Below are 17,108 nucleotides of genomic sequence, written 5' to 3'. Positions count from 1 at the left end.
TATTCTGCAGCTGTGTGGCTGAACATGGCTTGGAGATGCAGACGAATGTCACCCAGATCCTACCATCCAGTGTGGTCAGTTTCTTGAAATTATATAGTAATAGAACTAAGAAAGTCATATTTCATAAATACATTGGTGGGACTATCATACAGGTGAGTTACAAGAAAGCAGGGACCTATGCTAAAGATAGGTTTTAGAGGCTATCCGATGGCATCCTTAGCCTTAGGATTGGCAGAAACTAAAGGTCTACTGGTATATTCCAAAAGCATTTACCTAATTGTCACAAGGATGGATGTTAGGCCAGACACAGAGGTGGGCAGTGAATGGCTTTTAAGAGCACTAAAACTACCCCCAAATGATTTGACCTGCAGCCTTCTAGCTCTTCACAGTTGTGGAAGTTCTAATTAGTCAGCTAGCCTTATAGAATGTTTAACACACATGTAGCTCCCCTACTCACTTACTCACCCCCTGGGAACTTTAGTTTACACCAGTTACCTGATGCACTCTCCAGAGGCAGCATTGACACAGGTAGGACCCAGTGGTCCAGTTACTTTCTTCTGTGCCCATGTCTTAAGTCTACATACTGCATAGGAGCCTCAAAGCACAGCAGTTACATTTGCATGATAGTATTACTGACCTACTTTAATGCATGTATATTTTTTATATTTTGAAAGTTTTTTTTTTAAGAATGATCATTAATGGGCCATATTCACCAAGGGACCTGTTAGCAAGTTACAAAGCCTATTAAGGTTGTTTTTCTGGTTTGGAGGTGTCTTTGCCTTTGCTTTCCAAAAGCAGGGAAGCCTGTGCTCTCAGTCCTAGTGGACTGCCTAGAAGTGTTTGCTTCCCAAGCCCCACAGGATAGTCCAGCATTTCTGCAGAGTGTGCTCCTGTGCTCCTCCAACTCCTTACTTTTCCAGCACTGGTGGGTCCTGGTTAGGTGGTATCCGTTTCCATATTGGTTCTGTAGCAACCAGTTGGTGTTGGGAAGTTATAAAATTTCCATGCAGGATTCATTTCTTTTGTTAGTACTTCTTAGCTGTGGGGACTTTACTCTATCTTTGTCAAAGTGCTCTTGGGTCTGCTTCCTGTTTGTGATTCCATAATCTGGATTGAAGGGGCAGCTTTGCCATCTCTGCATATGAAACTGGAGAAGGGCAGCTTAAGTGAAGTAACCTTTTGCTGTCTTTAGCCTAAGAATAATGAAGCTACACCGGCTGCTGATTCTTCACCTAATCTTAATCAAGAAGAAGTGATCAAACTCCTTAGTATATTTGAGTCTCGTCTGTCCTTCCTTCTCCTTCAATCCATCAAACTGCTGTCATCATCTAAAAAGAAAATGAGGTAAATTATTATATGGTTTATTGAACCTTCTTTGCTAACACTTCGCCTATGGAAAGAACATGAGTTCTCTCTACATATATAAGGAACAAGTAGGTTGTATTTTTTTTATGTTGTGTGTGGAAAATACAAAATTTTAAGTACTATGCCTTGTAAGAATCGTGTACCATGTGCCTACTGCATATTCATAGGGTAAATACAATATTAGAGAGACAAGTAACCCTGGAATGAAGGCCCTGAATTGTTTAGCAGTACTTATAAACATGTCTTTAATGTGAATTCAGAGCAATGATGTGGATACTGAGGGCACTTGCACCCTTCAAGGTATGTGGTAGGATGTTAGAGTCTCAAATTTGGGATTTTAGGGAGGAGAGAAGAAGAGTGATGAGGTACACAGCCAAGAATTTCCCAGGTTCCTCTGCTGATATGTGCAGTGTGTTGTTCCACCCGAGCTGTTCTTTTGACATCATTAACTTGAAATTGAGTACAAGTACTACATCAGGAGCATAATATAAAAACACAAGTGTAGTCTTGCTCATATTATAAAACATGGAAAATAGATAAAAGTATCACTCCATAATGTCATGCTCCTTGCTGACATTAAGCAAGCAGCTGTCTCTAAGTTTTCTTTAGTGCCTTTCTCTTTCACAGTGGTCACTTCAAGCCCCCATGAGATAGCCCCTCACTATCATCTCTGCCTTGCTTTCTGTTCTCTATTTTTTGCCATGTGTTGTTAGAAGTGTTGAAACTGCTCATCTTTTAGGACAGCAGAGTCTGAGAAGTTTCACCTGATAGGTGTTCAGTTGAGTTCATTTTTATAACTTGAACAGAGCTACAGTTGAGAATTTCTTTTTGCCACACCTGCTTTCTTTATACCACAGGATTCAAGTTCTAACAATAGTAGATGCCCACAGCTAAAGTTCCACCTCTGAGGTTTTAATTAGCTGCAGTCAACTCAAGTTCAAAATATTAAATGGAAAATTCCAGAAGTAAACAGCTCATAAGTGCTGTGTCATTCTGCATAGCCCGATGAAGCGCATGCGGTCTGGGGATGTAAATCATTCCTTTGTCCAGCATATCCACACCATACACATGACTGGTCTGTTAGTCATTTAGTAGCCTGCTTGCTGGCCTGTGTTCATGTAACATCTGTCATAATGCCCCAGGTCACAAGAGGGTAATGATGCTAACAATTTGAATATGCCAGCTTTAAGAGAAATGGGCTAGCTGGGCGGTGGTGGCGCATGCCTTTAATCCCAGCACTGGGGGGCGGGGGGGCAGAGGCAGGCAGATCTCTGTGAGTTTGAGGCCAGCCTGGTCTACCAGAGCTAGTTCCAGGATAGCCTCCAAAGCCACAGAGAAACCCTGTCTCAAAAAAACCAGAGGAGGGGGAGGAGAGAGAGAGAAATGGGCTAAAAGTTCTCAGTAGAAGAAAACAGCTGGGTAGTAGTGGTGTATGCCTTTAATCCCAGCACTGGAGAGCAGAGAAACCCTCTTTTGGTTTTTATTGGGGGGGGGGGGGCGTGGAGAAAACAGATAAGTGATTATGTCTACTATAAGCTCAGTTTATAATATGTGTGGGAGGAAAATCTACCATAAATGGGGGTTCAGGATACCTTGTTTCAGCATCCTCCAAGAGTGTTAGGAGGCCCCTCCCAGGCTAGATACATAGGGTGAGGTAGATCTGTGGAAAGTGGTTCCTTATGTTGCTGTTAGCTTTGTCCTATCTTTCACACCACATCTCAGAGAGACTGTCTTCACACACACACACTGGGTACTGCCAACCACATCCACACTGATCCCTTCCCATGTTCTCATTCTGTTTGGGAAGGGAGGACAAGGGCAGCCAAAACTTAGTTTTTTGGGGCATACCTCAGTCTTCGATTCACGGCTTCTGAGTAACTTTCTCTCACCTAAGGAGAGCTTTTATTGGAGAAAATCTCAAGTATGCAGCAAGGTGTGTTGGTATGTTCACTATAGTTTAGCACATGTATCCATCTTTTCAAAGAACAAGAAAGCAGAGTAAATAACACACATGTGGAGAAGGGACTCGGCTTTTAGTGCCTAAAAACTAACTGCGGGTAGGTTTTTAAGGTTTACTGTTGTGTCTACAAGGTGGCAGTATATGTGCCAATGAGCTAATTTGGTGATTTTTTTCCACAAATGAGTGGTTTGATTGGCTAACAGGTAATAATTTGAGTCTTTTGTCCTATGTGTGACCTAAGTAAATCTTATTTCTGATCAGGTTATTAATGTTAAAGAAAAAAATTTATCGTATTGGTTTTTCAAGACAGTTTCTCTGTGTAGCCTTGGCTGTCCCAAACTCTGTAGACCAGGCTGATCTCAAACTCAGAGATCTACCTGCTTCTGCCTGGCAAGTGTTGGGATTAAAGGCATCCGCTATCACACCCAGCTAGTTTAGATTAAAGTTTTTAATCTAAAGTTTTCATGCAGGTTGCATATCCTTTGAGCTGACTTGTGTTTTCAGGTCTACTAAGCAAAAGAAACATGGTACTGTGGTAGGTTTGAAGCAGAATGCTATGGTTACTAAGTCAGTGACTTGGTTGTGTTTCACTCATGTGCAGGTGAAATAGCTAATAATTTTATTGAAATTGGAAAAAAGCAGACCTAGTTATCTCCTTTGAGAGTAAAGGTAGTAAGAATGTGACTTGACAGAATAGTATTAGTTTTATTTTGACTGTTACTTTTCCCCATTAGCCTGAGGCTTAATAACTGACTTAGGTTCCCAATAATTATAATAAGATCTAAGAAAATTAAAGTTAATTTTCTTATTGAAAATTTTCACTTTCAGGCTGTTGAGTGTGCTTCATGGTATGACAGTTGTGTATGTGCTGTTGAACAAAATGCAAATTTTGTTTATTAAGTTGCAGAGAATTCTACTTTGGATTAAGATTTGAGCTGTTCTTATCACGAATTTTAGTGTTCGCTAAAAGAATGGGGTCTCTTGACATTTTAGCGGCTTTATGATTTGAGATGAAAAGCTGTAAAAAGTAAAGTAGTCTCTGAGGGACCCGGAATCCTCTCGTAGTAAAGAGAACAAATGAATAAGTCAAAATAGACTGTCTTTAGACAAATACATAAAATATTTAGTTGAGTAAAATGGTAGGTAAGGTAAATCAGCTAATTATCTTACGAGGAAAAAGATTTGTTTGACATGGTGGAGCCTGTAAATAGTGCATTTAGTTCAGTGGGTGACAGGTTAAGGAAAAGCATGATCTGTGCAATTGGAAGAAGTTGAATCTTGAGTCTGAGGCCAGAGTGCAGCTTCCAGTTGGGATGTGGGTTGGTTAGTAGAGGAATGGCCACCTAGCCTCTCCATGCCCTTAGCAACCCCAGCTCCCACTTTACTCTCTTGGTGGCATGTATTTGACCATGTCTTTTTTGTTTGCTCACGGTGCCTTGTCAGTTAGCTGAGGTGCTAAGTGAGGCTTCTCACCACTGAGGCAGTGGTCTGATTGATACACTGAGCAACTATAGGTAAATGCAGCTGCTCTAGGAAGTGCCTGTTGTTTCTGGCCCCTCCCACTAGCCCCTTCATCTGTCTGTTTTTAACTCTAGCAGTAACACTGAAGAAGACACAGTCCTCCAAACCAACAAGCAGATTTACTCCCAGCTTTTGAGAGCAACTGCCAACAGAAACTCAACTCTGCTAGAAAGAATTGATGTCATCATCTGTTTGCTGGAGCAGCTTGCCTCTGGGAGCAGCGGCTCAAGTGGCAGTGCTGTCGCCTGACCCAGAGCTGTACCTGAGGACTCTATGTCAGTGCCTTCCCAACCCGGAGCTGTTCTGTCCACTCGGTGCTGAGTCTTATTAAATATGAGGAAATGCCATTTAAACAGGTCCACAGTGGAGACTCGTTTCCCACAGCAGGCAGAGGATGTGGGGTACTTTGGCTTCTTCCTTTGAAGGTGAAAAACCAGAATGGAACCAAACGCTTTCCGGTGTATTTCCTCGAGAAGTGCATGGTTCCTCAGCAATAGCAGACTTCCTATGATGTGATTACACTTACAGATATTCTTGAAGTGTGTTAAGCCACCGGGTGGAAGATGAGAGTATTTTGGATAAAATGTTAACTTTGGCCAAGAAAACTTTTATCCAAGTGACTTTACGGGTTCAAATGGCTAGTAGAAACTCTCTGCACATCAGCATTTCCTTCTATTGCACAAGAAGTGTACCCTTTCCAATCTGTGGTGTAGATTTTTTTGAAGACTGATACTGTGCAGGTCTCTATTCAGTGCATGTTCTCAAAGGACTCACTTTTCTTTGACTTTCTGTGACATTGGTAAAGAATAGGTACTATCACTTTTTCATTTTAAACTCGAAACTGTGAATAAGGTAAGAGAACTATTTTGAATAAATAAGCTATTTATTTAACATACCTTGGTATTTCCCACTTGCATTCTTCACACTGCTGTGATTTGATTTGGTTGTGATCAGCAAAACTTTACGAAGCACATCATAGATATGGTAAAGGCTGCCCCCATTCATGCTCCTGGGAACATTCTGCTTGTGCCATGCTGCTCTGGGGATCTTGCCCACTTGCATGCCTTCATACTCTCCTGTTACCAAAGCTGACTGCATATGGGGCTGTGACTGATTCTTTCAACAAAGTGTACAGCATGTAAATGAAGCAGACTCTTCTGCTTGGGTGAGTCTGGTGTCCAGCCACACCTGCAGCTGTGGGTTGTCTCACTTGAGCTGGCCTCCATTGCAGCAAGGCAGATTAGATTCTCTAGCCATTTGTCTAGTCCTTGTTTGGTTTGCATTATCCTTGGAGCAAATTTTTGTCTGTTTATAAGAATCACTGAAACTCCTAAAGTTTTGGTGAAATTGTAAAGCTTTTGAACCACCTCATCAGTCCCATTTCACAACTACTGTGTCCTTTTGCCCCTACAATGAGTGTGTCCACAGTAACACAGCCTTTCCTCCACTGAAGAGACTGGCTGCTTCCACTGAGCATAACACCTCTGGAGCAGATGAATTCAACAAGATTTCTCCATGTTTCCCTAGAGATGAGCTGAGGTGTTAGGACTGCTTGTCTCCTAGCCCCTCTCCTTAGCTCAAAAGCCTTCAGGCAGAAGGAAAATGGTTTTTAATCAAGGAAGTAGAGATTTCGGCTCTTTGCCTTATAGCCATAACATGAACGTTTCTGCAGGAGAAATAAAAGATCCTTCTCAACTGTGTTGTAATTACTTATGTTGGTTTAAATTAAAGTTTCCTGAAGTACATGTGTTTAGCTGTTCCTTTAGAAGACTCTGATGCCTGACCACTCAGGTTTCTGAATCTTGTTCAGGTGATTTCATTGTCCAGATACCATCATTATATGACAGTGGCTTTGTTTATTAAGAAGTCACAAGCTAGCTGGGCATTGGTGCACGCTTTTAATCCCAGCACTCACATTCGGGAAGCAGAGGCAGGAGATTCTGAGATTGAGGCCAGGCCAGCCTGGTCTCTAGTGTGAGTTCCAGGACAGCCAGGGCTACACAGAGTAAAACAAAACAAAAAGAATTCATAATCCCTGTTGCATGGAAGTTAAGGATAATGCCTCTTAGATTAGGAAAATTAGTTATCTAGCTAGCTTCCAGAGCCCTGTTGTGGCATGGCCTGGCCCGAGGGACATAAACAGTTAAGTGTTCACTGCTTTGCAAGGAGATATACCACTAAGCCAATTAGGGTGAGCCAGAAAGGTCATGCTCTGCAGAGCCCCAGCCAGTTGGGGATGAGGCCATTTGCACAAACAAGGTGCATTTGGCAGCAGGACCACCACTGCAGGGTGCAGAGATGTAGGTCTATCCATTGTGCCAGACAAAGACAGACTCACTGGGGACCTTTGGTTCCTGTCAGGTGTTAAACACGTCATGAAGTGTTTTTGCAGTATAGCTAATTTCAATTCTCAGTTTAAGTGCTGTAAAAGCCATTTCTGTACCACACAATGTTGTGACCACTGGTGGCACTATTGGGATGGCAGAGGTCATATGAAGTTGAAAGAAAAGATGGGAATTTCCTAGGGTAAATTATTTGATGTTTCTAAAAGATACTTTTCCCACAAGTTAACTGATCCTTAAATCTATTTTTATAGTTCAAGGGATGCTTTCTTGTTCAGTTTTAGCCTAGGAAACCATATCTGCTTTAACTACTAAGTCTGGTTTGTTTTCTTTGCAGAGAAGTCTGGCTGTTTCTCAGAGCTTTTCGTAAGTCCTAACACTGTCTTGATTTCTGTCCTCATCACATGTTCAGTGTAGAGGTATGAACGTCACAAACATCAAACCACTTCTCTGAAATAGATTTTTTTGGAAATAATCCATTCAGAGGAAGCTGAGAGTTCTGTTGTTTGTCCTTGTCACTAACTACTTTCCAGTATGAATTGCCTTTGAAAAAGAAGATGGAGCTGTGTGCATAGGAGTAGTAAGCTGAATCAATACTTCTGAATGGATGGTTTTGTGGCTTTACTGCTGGAAACACTTGGCTCATCTTCTTTGGATAAGAATTAAGTACTTGGTTTCTGTTGACATCAAATGGGAATACCTGCAAAGTAAAGCAGACAAACACTTCTGAGGATATTGACTCTGAACTTACAACAGCATCTTGACTCTGTCTCGCTCTACTGAATTCTGTAGACATGAAGTTCTGAGTATTTTTCCCCTCTGGTGATCCACAATTGTTACATACATCTGAAGTGAGAACATCTTTCAACTAAGGACTCAGAGATGCAGTAGTACTTACTAAAGACCCTTTGAAGAAGTAAATTAATTGCTGTCTCCGCTCATAAAAGGCAGTGTCCAGGGGGCTGGGGATGCCAGGGAAGCCTTCTGAAATCAGTTTGGGGTAGCTCCTTCCTTGTTGATCTTCTGTGTGTGCCTGGTCATTCTCGCTGTCATATCTCCAATATTGGTTTCCTGAGAGCCAAGCCAAAACTGTCAATGTAGTTTATTAATACCAGACAAGAAACATGACATGGGCCAGAGATACAACCCAGAACTCCTGGATTCCACCGAAGTGACACTTCACCCACCATCCTATGATAAACTGGCATGCCACTTTACTTCATGTCATTCCAAGGGGCAGCTGCCAATAGGTCCTAAGTCAGCCCTGTATGGTGCTCTGTCATGATTCCAGAGAAAGGAGGCTCTCTCACTCAACCATGTTAGGCTTCAACCATTTGACCCCAGTAACTTCTGTCCTGCCTATCACTGCTGTGTTAGAGTGCTAGTTGTAGCTGGGTGGTGGTAGGTAGCACACGCCTTTGATCCTAGCACTTGGGAGGCAGAGGCAGGTGGATCTCTTGAGTCGGAGGCCAACTTGGTCTACAGAATGAGTTCCAGGACAGGCTCCAAAGCTACAGAGAAACCCTGTCTTGAAAAACAAAACAAAATGATGGTTGGTTCAAACATCATGGGATAGCTTGAGTCTTAGTCTACAGACCCATTTATAGTGGTTTGAAAGAAAATGGCTCCCACGGAAGTGGCACAATTATGTGGTGTGGCTTTGTTGGTGTGGGTGTGGACTTGGAGGAAGTGTGTTACTGTAGGGGTGGGCTTTGAGGTCTCCTTTGCTCAAGCTATGCTCAGTGTGGTAGAATTCACTTGTTGCCCGTGGATCAAGATGTAGAACTCTCAGCTCCTTCTCCAGCAGTATGTCTGCCTGCATGCTGCCATGTCCCATCACAATGATAACAGACTAAACCTCTGAAACTATAAGCCACCCAATTAAATATTTTCTTTTATAAAACTTGCCATGGTCATGCTGTCTCTTCACAGCAATAGAAACCCTAAGACACTATTCTTTGCCATGTTAGAGGCACCCAGCCAAGTTTACTCATTTGGTGACTTAGGGGCCTTCCTAAGATCCGAGGATACAGCCCACCCTGAGCCTGCAATCTGTCTAATCAAACAGGAATGTCATTGGTCACCAGCACATTACAGTGAAACCTTGGTAAGTGCTGGAAACCTCTTGAGTGCAAGTTCAGTAAGAGAAATAGAGCCATGCCTGAAGCATTGTTACCTTTTTGCATAGTTACCTTTAAAAAAATATCGCTCATCTCTTCCCCATGACCAGACATGGACGAAGGCATCTATACGTTGCATGGGGATTCCACGCCATCCAGTGAGGATTTGGAGGGGGTCCCCGTATCGAGTCCTGTTGTTTCGATTTTCATAGAGCCAGTACCAGCTATTGCGGAAGAAATAGGTGTTGAACCTCACCCTCACTTCACCATATTGGTTCCTCTCCTTTCGAATCCAATCAAACACTGTATCAAATGATCCCTCACATGAACCTAGAGAGAAAACAAAAAAAAATCCAGCCATTTGTCACTGCAAACACCAGCATTCATAATTGGGATGGAGATGGCTACATGGCTAGCACTTCCTGTTGAAATGCCTTAAAGAAGCACTGTAGAGACTGAGCAGGAGGTAGAATTTTAGAAAGCCGCTCACAGGATCCCCAGACTCAGTCTGGATGCAGTTCTGGGTTATCCTAGTGTGACTGGCCCATGCCTCTTAGTCCATCTGATTTCATGAGAGGAAAGACATTTGGCTCTAGACACAAACAGCCATGTTTCCACTGGAGGCTGTTCATGAGGCTGCAACAGGCTTTGGGTGTCAAGAATGGGAACACATGAGAGCAAAACAGAGATGGGCTCTGTGAGGGCCTAGGAATGAAAATGCTTCCCGTTTTGGGCATCTGTGCTGTAACCAATCACTTTCTTAATTATATGTGTATGGGGGCCAGAGGTGTTGGATTCCTGGAGCTGAAATGGCAGATAGTTGTGTGCTGAGGATTAAGGCACCTACATCTCTGGAAGACACTCTTCACTGCTGAGCCACCACTCTGCCCCACCATTTGTATTAAATAGCCACAGGTGCCGGGCATAACAACTGAAAGTTTGTGGTGAAGCTCCTGTCTGGAATCACAGCTGCTTACAATGGCTCCCCATTCACTCAGCTCTGTGATGCCAAGGCATGGGAGCTCTATGTGTCTAAAAGCCACGATGTCCTCTGTCCTCATCAGTGTGGAAGGAGTGGGGAAGAGAAGGCACAAGAGGGACTTCTCTTTACATGTAGCTGTCTGTGGTCTGGGGTAATCATTTTAAGAGCCTGCAGATGGAGCTTGAGGGCAGCTCTTCAGCCATGCAACCTGTGCTGTTTGGGGACCAGTCTCCAAGTGAACATTGAGTATAGCCTGCTGGCTTTAGCCTCCTCAGTACCCTCAGCTGGACCCTCAGCCCTAGACCCATCTTACCATATAGTCTTTGAATTGCTTTCCTGTCTGACCAGTCCAACTCAAACGCAGGCTCCTGGGGAATGTAGTTCGGTTGCATTATGGATCCTGCCCTGTAGGTGTGAGGCAATCCAAGGACATGGCCGATTTCATGGACAGCTACCTAGGAGGGGAACACAAACCACAGGAGTGGGACCAAACCTGAGTCTTTGATGATGAAGGGACCCATCACTAGATTATAGAAGCCTGGCCTATGCCCTGTGCACAGTTGTGCTTGCTTAGGGAAACAGGGTGAGTATGGGGGAACCACCATCAGAGACTTGCTAAACTTTCTAGAAGGTTATGTACACACCAAAGAAAAGCTTGGTTTCTGAACTTGTGCTAGGCGCTTTGCCTTCCCAACACAGCCATTGGAGCCTCTCTTACTTTGAGAAGGCTGATGCCCGTGTCACTGGAGAGAGGGGTGAAGTGCTCGTCATCATCAAAGTGGATCTCACCCAGACGCCAAGCGTGAGCAAACTCCTGTCCACTCCCATCAAACACCCTGGGACAGCCCAGGTGCCGGCCTGGTGTGGGGAGAGGGTGGGTAGTAGTGAATGAAGGTGCCCATCTTAAGTCCTTTCTGATAGCACAGACTTTAACAGCACTACACTCTCCAGGAGCTAGTGCAGCAGTGGGCTATATACATAAGGTCCATGGAAGCAGACCAAACTGCTGGGTATCTGAACAGTGTGGCCATAAAGACCAGAAACAAGCCGGGTGTGGTGGTGCACACCTTGAATCCCAACACTTAGGAGGCAGAGGCAGAGGCAGAGGCAGGTGGATTTCTGAGGCCACCCTAGTCTGCAGTACAAACTCCAGGACAGCCAAGGCTACACAGAGAAACCGTCTCAAAATAAACAAAAAACCCATAACAAACAAAAACAGCAACAAAGACTAGAAACATCTCAGTACTAACTGCTCTGTGTGTGTGTGTGTGTGTGTGTGTGTGTGTGTGTGTGTGTGTGTGTGTGTGTGTGTGTGTTAGGGCTGATGGAGGAGACAGGACACAGTATTGGAGCTGGATCCCTATGATGGGGAAGACCATAAGAAGGTCACCATCTTACATCTACACTTTTATAACAAACCATGACTCATGTACTCTAGAATTAGGGAATTAACCCAGAAAGAGAGAGCATCGAGGTGGTTGGGGACACCTCTAGTTCACAGATGGGCTGTGGAAGTCAGGGTATTTGTTCAGTCTGCTAGCAAGGAAGTAGTGGTTGCCTTTATGTGTCTGAACACAAGTAGGCTGTACCCACTGCTGTTCCATGTGACCAGGAGGATGGGTGGGTGACGAGCTGGGATGCACTCCAAGCAAGTGAACCCCAACAGCTAAGATTTTAGAATCTACTGAGAGTAGATGCTACCCCTTTAGGTGTCATCACTGAAGAAGCCCAGAAGGTAGGAGTTGGAACCACACCACTCTGGGTGACAAGGCAATCAAGTTGTGATTGGCCCAGGTTGCCCTAGGCATGATATTGGGCATGGGGCCTTGGTGGAAGAATCAGACTGCCTGTAGAGTAGGCAGGAAGGACTACTACATCTGTACCCCACTTACCTCTCCCAAAACCCAGCTTTATGTCCACCATGGCTCCAGGGGCAGTGAGGTCCTCCCGAAAGTCCAGTGGTGTCACCTCACTCCACATCCTGAAGGCCAGTCTAAAGATGTATCTCTGCTCTTCCACAGAGAGTTGGCTGCTGTAGGCATCCCCCACCAGCCTCCAGCTCAGTGTCTTCTTGGAGAAGGCCCTGCTGGGCCCAGTGTCTGAGGTGTCATGTTGCCCACCTGGCTTGGGCAGCAGCATTTGAAGGAAGCGCTTTTGTCGGGGCCTGGGCCGAAGACCTAAAGGTGTTGGCAGAGCTGGTGGGGTTGGCAGAGCAGCCTGAGGTGGCAGCCTTGTGTCAGGGATACCACAGCGTGGCCTGTTCATAGCTGCCAGTGTAGGTGAGTCTAGTTCCCCGCTGGCTGGCAGTCTGTTTGCCTTCTGGAATCTACGCACAGCTTGAGCCAAGGTGGAGCCCACAGGGACCCCTGCTGACTCCTTTGGACTAAGCATCTCTGACCAGCCATATTTCAGTAGGAATCTCTGTGGGAAAGAGAAACCCTAAATTGATAGGGTTGCCTCATGCCAGGATTTTTCCTGTACTGTAGGGGTTGAGGAGAGGCATAGGGATATAGAGAGCCTACCAGAATGAAGTCATAGATGCCACGTGGCCTATGGAGGAGCAGAGTTAAAGCAGGCCAGGTAGTGGGACTGGGAGGGAAGGGGCCATGCCAAAGGTAAGAGGTCAAGGCTGGAGATACTGCATACTGGGCTGAGGAGCTGAGAGGGAGGCCTCTCCGGGAAGTTGGAACTCCACAACTCCCAAGGACTGGACAAGACTCATTCTGAGAGTCCATGTAAGGGCAGGGAAAGCAGGGGTAGCAGGGGTGTCCCTTGGCATCTGAGACAAGGAGCCAGGAGTTCAGAGGGAAATCTTGATCATCTGTCTGCTTCTGGTGCCTGATAACCACCAGTCTGCAGGGGCTTTTTGCTCAGATCCACTCCTGCTCCAGCCTATGACTGGAGAAAGGGAGCCCTGATTTTATGTCTGTGAATGCCACTCAATAGCATGGTGCAGGGAATCTTAGCTGGAGCTGTCCCTCCTCTGTATGCCCAGACCTGCAGGATGTCGACCAAAGAATGCCATCAGCATCATGCCTTAGACTCTGACAGCACCACATGGTCACATTTGAATGCTCTCTGACACTTAAAGCTGTTCTCTGAACAGGGCCGATCTTGCCCAGACACCGATGCTACTAGGATTAGTGTCAGATGGAATCAGGTGCAGTTCAGTGGTAGATAGGCTTGCCTGGCTTGTGCAAGGCCCCAGGTGTCATTCCCAGCTTGGCAAAGACAACACCAGGTTAAGCAAGCACTCTGCCTCTGCACAGCCATCCTTCCATGTTATGCTCTGCCCCGCCCCCCTTCTGTGTGTGTGTGTGTGTGTGTGTTGCTTGTACACATAGATGATGCTGCTTTGTGGGTCTCCTCTTACCTGAGCAGCACGGAGGTCAGCAATGGGCTTAGCCTGGCTCAGAGGTGATGGCTCCAGGTCCGAACGGTCCCGGCTGTGGAAGAGCCTCTCAGGCTGGGCGGGCTGGTGTGCAACCAGCCAAAAGAACAGCAGTGTCAGACGCAAGACAGAGGCAGCAAACATGGCCCCACTAGGACTCTGGTCCTACCTTGCTGCGTCCCTGTCTCCCCTCCTAAGGGGTAGGACATGCGAGGACCCTTTTATAAGCAAGCAAGACATTCTTCACCCAGCCCTGAAGTGTGCCTGCTAGGAAGCTGCTTCTGAGGCCCTGGTGTGCTGCCTTTGAAGACCCCAGGGCCACTTTTCTCATGGGTGTGAGAACTCCTCTTCCTTCAGTCTTTGGGTAGGTACTTCTGAGTGAAGAACCTGTGGATTGCTCTCCTGTGTTGACTTTCCTGGTTGAGTTTGCTCCTAAATGAACTGAGGGAGAAGTGCTGGGTGTGTTCACCTGTGCCGCTCTGAAGGCCCAGCCTAAGCCCTAGCAACATGCCTTTTAGGACTGGACCTGCAGCTTTAAAACCCTAACCCCCAGTTTGCTCCTATTCAGGTCTTTCTTCTGGGTGGTCTGAGGCTTAGGGCATGTTAATTTCTTTCTAGACTTTGTGTTCAATTTTTTTTTTTTTTGGTCATTTTTTAGACAGGGTTTTTCTGTGCAATAGCCCTAGCTGTCCCAGAACTCACTCTGTAGACCAGGCTGGTTTCAAACTCCCAGAGATCTGCCTGCCTCTGTCTCCCAAGTACTAGGGTTAAAAAACCACCTCCTGGCTTTCAGTTTTCTTCTTACTGGTTTTGTTGTTGTTGTTGTTGTTGTTTTTATAAAAAAAAAGGATGTCCAGGGGTAGGAAAGATGGCTCAAAAGGTAAAGGCAGTTGCTGCCAAACCTGAAAACCTAAATTCAATCCCTGGCTCCACAAGGTAGGAGAGAACCAATTCCTGCAAGTTTCTCTCTGACCTCCATGAGCACACTCAATGCCCGCTGCCCAAATAAATAGTAAATAATATAATTTAAAAAATAGATGGGCTGGAGAGATGGCTCAGCAGTTAAGAGCACTGGCTGCTTGTTCTTCCAGAGGTCCTGAGTTCAATTCCCAGCAACTACATGGTGGCTCACAGCCATCCCTAATGAGATCTGGTGCCCTCTTCTGGTCTGCAGGCATACATGCAGGCATAACATTGTATAGAGAAAGAGAGAGAGAGGGAGGGAAGACAGCCCCCAGAGCTACAGAGAAACCTGTCTTGAACCCCCCCCCCCAAAAAAGAAAGAAAAGTGTATGTCCATGTGTCACAACTCCACAGAAGCCTGAGTGCCTCTGAATACAGGTACTTATTACGAAGTCCCAGTCTGTGGTCAGTGAGTCTATGTAAGGATAAACTATAACCACTGAGGCCTACAACATACTACACACGGCCTGAGGGAGTAAGAGGCAGCCCTTCAGCCTCTGGAGCTGAGCCTGGAATCTCATGTCAAAGGCCATGCACAGGTCCCCATCTGGAGCTAAGCTCTGCCTTGCCCCTCTTGAAGCCTTGCTGTGACCAGGGCCATTTGGTACCAGGGATGGAAGACCATAAAGGAGGCACTTAACAGTTTGGAGATAGCATTCAGGAAATGCCCCCCAAGATGGTGAGGACACCCCTCAGCTGCCTGTCAGTGTGTTTGTCTCCTTCAGCTTCCCTGGGAGCAGTGGAATCCCCCCTTTTCACCCCATCTGTTCTACTTTCTTTTTAAACTCTGCCTCAGCTGGGTTCTCTCCCTCATCCATCAACTCAGCACCTGCCATGGTGAGTTCAGCATCCACCAGTAAATGTGTCTCAATGTCAGGTGTTCATCCTATTCCAGAGCCCTTATATGGTCACTTCTGAAGATCCTGCCATCCTCTAGCCTGGTTTCTTTGGAAAGGATGTAAATCTGTCCTTTCACTACATTCTGCTTTAAGGTGACTGCCATCAGAGAGGGTTCACAGGTGACTCCAGAACTGTGTGCATCTATGATCACTAGGTGACTTAGAGACCCATGTCAACAGCCTCCAGCCTTGAAAACAATGAAAGGAAACGGAATAGAAGGCTGGAGAAAAGGCTCAAAGGTTAAGAGCACTGGCTGCTCTTCCAGAGGACCTGGGTTCAATTCTGGTCCACACAGAAGCTCACAGCTGTCTGTAACTCCAGTTCCAGGGAATCTGACATCCCCACTCAGACATACATACAGGCAAAAACACCAATGCACATAAAATAAAAATAAATTATTTAAAAAAATGGAATAGAAATCTGCTCACTGAACATACTGAGAGGAAACATGCTCCTGTGGTACAGTATTCCACCAAACAAGGTTTTTCTATGGAAGTTTTAATTGTGCATAATTTGAAAGTTTTGTTACTCATAGCTTTGCCTTAGCCAAAAGTACAAAAATAGTATGTGTGTTCAAATGTGCATAATGTGTCTGTTGTGTGGGTGTACACGTGAAGGTCAGAGGATGACTCTGTGGGGTCACTTCTGTCACTGTTGTATGTTTCAAGAACTGAACTTAGGTTACCAGGCTTGCATGGAAAGGGTCTAAAAATGGACTATCAAGGCTAGCTGGCACTGCTGACATGCATGGCAGCCTGTGCCCAGGGTTCTTCTCCTACTGCACCTCAGCTCCACAGGGCCAGTCTGCTGTGGCATAAGCTCCCTGTTCCTTGCATGGTGGGATGACACTGTAATCTGACACAGCTTGCCAGAAGGGGGCAGTCAGTCTAGCTCCTGGCCCCGAGGCTCCTGATGCAATGCTCTCAGGCTGCACGTGAAGATGCTGCCAGTGTTCTCAGCACTGACTGTGGTACCTGCTCTTCCCTGCAAGAACAGGCATCCTCCACAGAAAAGGGTTCCTTGAGGATGGAGAATTGGAAAGTTAACAGTGAGATGTGACTCTCAGGTCAGAAAGTCTGAGCTAGGTTCTAAGATCCCATGCAAAACAAGCAGAGCTCACCACAGTACCTTTGCTGTAGCGCCTCTGTCCATGGACGAAGCTCTTCTCAGTTACTCCTTAGCTCAGTGTAGCCTGAAAGTCCAAATGGCACTCATATCCTTGTAAGCTTTACCTCTCCCCATTAGTTGTGTCACCTCAAGGCTAGCATGAGTGACAGAAGCATGTTTAGGAATAGGGGTCATATTGAAGTGGAAGTCAGACACCACAGTTCCCCAATTCCCTTCCCAGGGCACACCCCAGTGACTCGAGGGCTCAGTGACTGAGAATCAGATCACATGTGTAAACTAATGGCACCAGGCTGGGCAGGGTGTGCACTCAGAAAAAATGCCTTGCAACCTGGCCTTCCATGAAGACAGCTCTGCCAGTCACAGCCACTTTCCCTACCAGCAGCCCCCAGCAGCACAAATCTAGGCCAGGACTGTCTAGTACAGTGGTTGTCAACCT

General features: G+C 45.7%; 2 protein-coding genes across 5 annotated transcripts in view; one reads left to right on the top strand and one right to left on the bottom strand.

Annotated features, from left to right (window-relative positions):
• Nucleotides 1–5,741, top strand: part of Edrf1 (erythroid differentiation regulatory factor 1) — a 36,258-nt gene extending 30,517 nt beyond the window's left edge. For 2 of the 4 annotated variants that reach the window (XM_027409127.2, XM_027409125.2), the window contains 2 exons: nt 1,193–1,344; nt 4,921–5,741. In XM_027409127.2, coding sequence (XP_027264928.1) covers nt 1,193–1,344; nt 4,921–5,095 — 327 coding nt within the window. In that variant the 3' untranslated portion in view covers nt 5,096–5,741. Of the gene's footprint in view, nt 1–1,192; nt 1,345–4,920 lie in introns of those variants that run through there. The other 2 variants (XM_027409126.2, XM_027409128.2) reach the window with 2 other exon arrangements.
• On the bottom strand, nt 4,427–14,421 carry Mmp21 (matrix metallopeptidase 21). The gene is made up of 7 exons (XM_027409129.2): nt 13,664–14,421; nt 12,183–12,711; nt 11,009–11,148; nt 10,604–10,745; nt 9,381–9,638; nt 8,087–8,259; nt 4,427–7,888 (listed from the first exon to the last, which is right to left on the bottom strand). The coding sequence occupies exons 1-7, from the start codon at nt 13,823–13,825 to the stop codon at nt 7,589–7,591; spliced, it is 1,704 nt and encodes a 567-aa protein (XP_027264930.1). The 5' UTR covers nt 13,826–14,421; the 3' UTR covers nt 4,427–7,588.
• Nucleotides 14,422–17,108: the final 2,687 nt, after the last annotated feature.

Source organism: Cricetulus griseus, chromosome 3, assembly GCF_003668045.3.
Source record: "Cricetulus griseus strain 17A/GY chromosome 3, alternate assembly CriGri-PICRH-1.0, whole genome shotgun sequence".
Classification (NCBI taxonomy): domain Eukaryota; kingdom Metazoa; phylum Chordata; class Mammalia; order Rodentia; family Cricetidae; genus Cricetulus; species Cricetulus griseus.
This window is presented reverse-complemented; position numbering and strand designations above follow the sequence as displayed.

What these genes read in the sequence shown, in the direction of transcription:
- Mmp21 (XM_027409129.2), bottom strand. Translation starts at nt 13,825, where the DNA reads ATGTTTGCTGCCTCTGTCTTGCGTCTGACACTGCTGTTCTTTTGGCTG. An exon ending in AGCAATTCAAAGACTATATG is followed by an intron (nt 9,639 to 10,603) that starts GTAAGATGGGTC and finishes TTTTCTCTCTAG; the next exon opens with GTTCATGTGAGGGATCATTT. An exon ending in ACTTCTTCAAAGGGTCTTTA is followed by an intron (nt 7,889 to 8,086) that starts GTAAGTACTACT and finishes TTTACTTTGCAG; the next exon opens with GTATTCCCATTTGATGTCAA.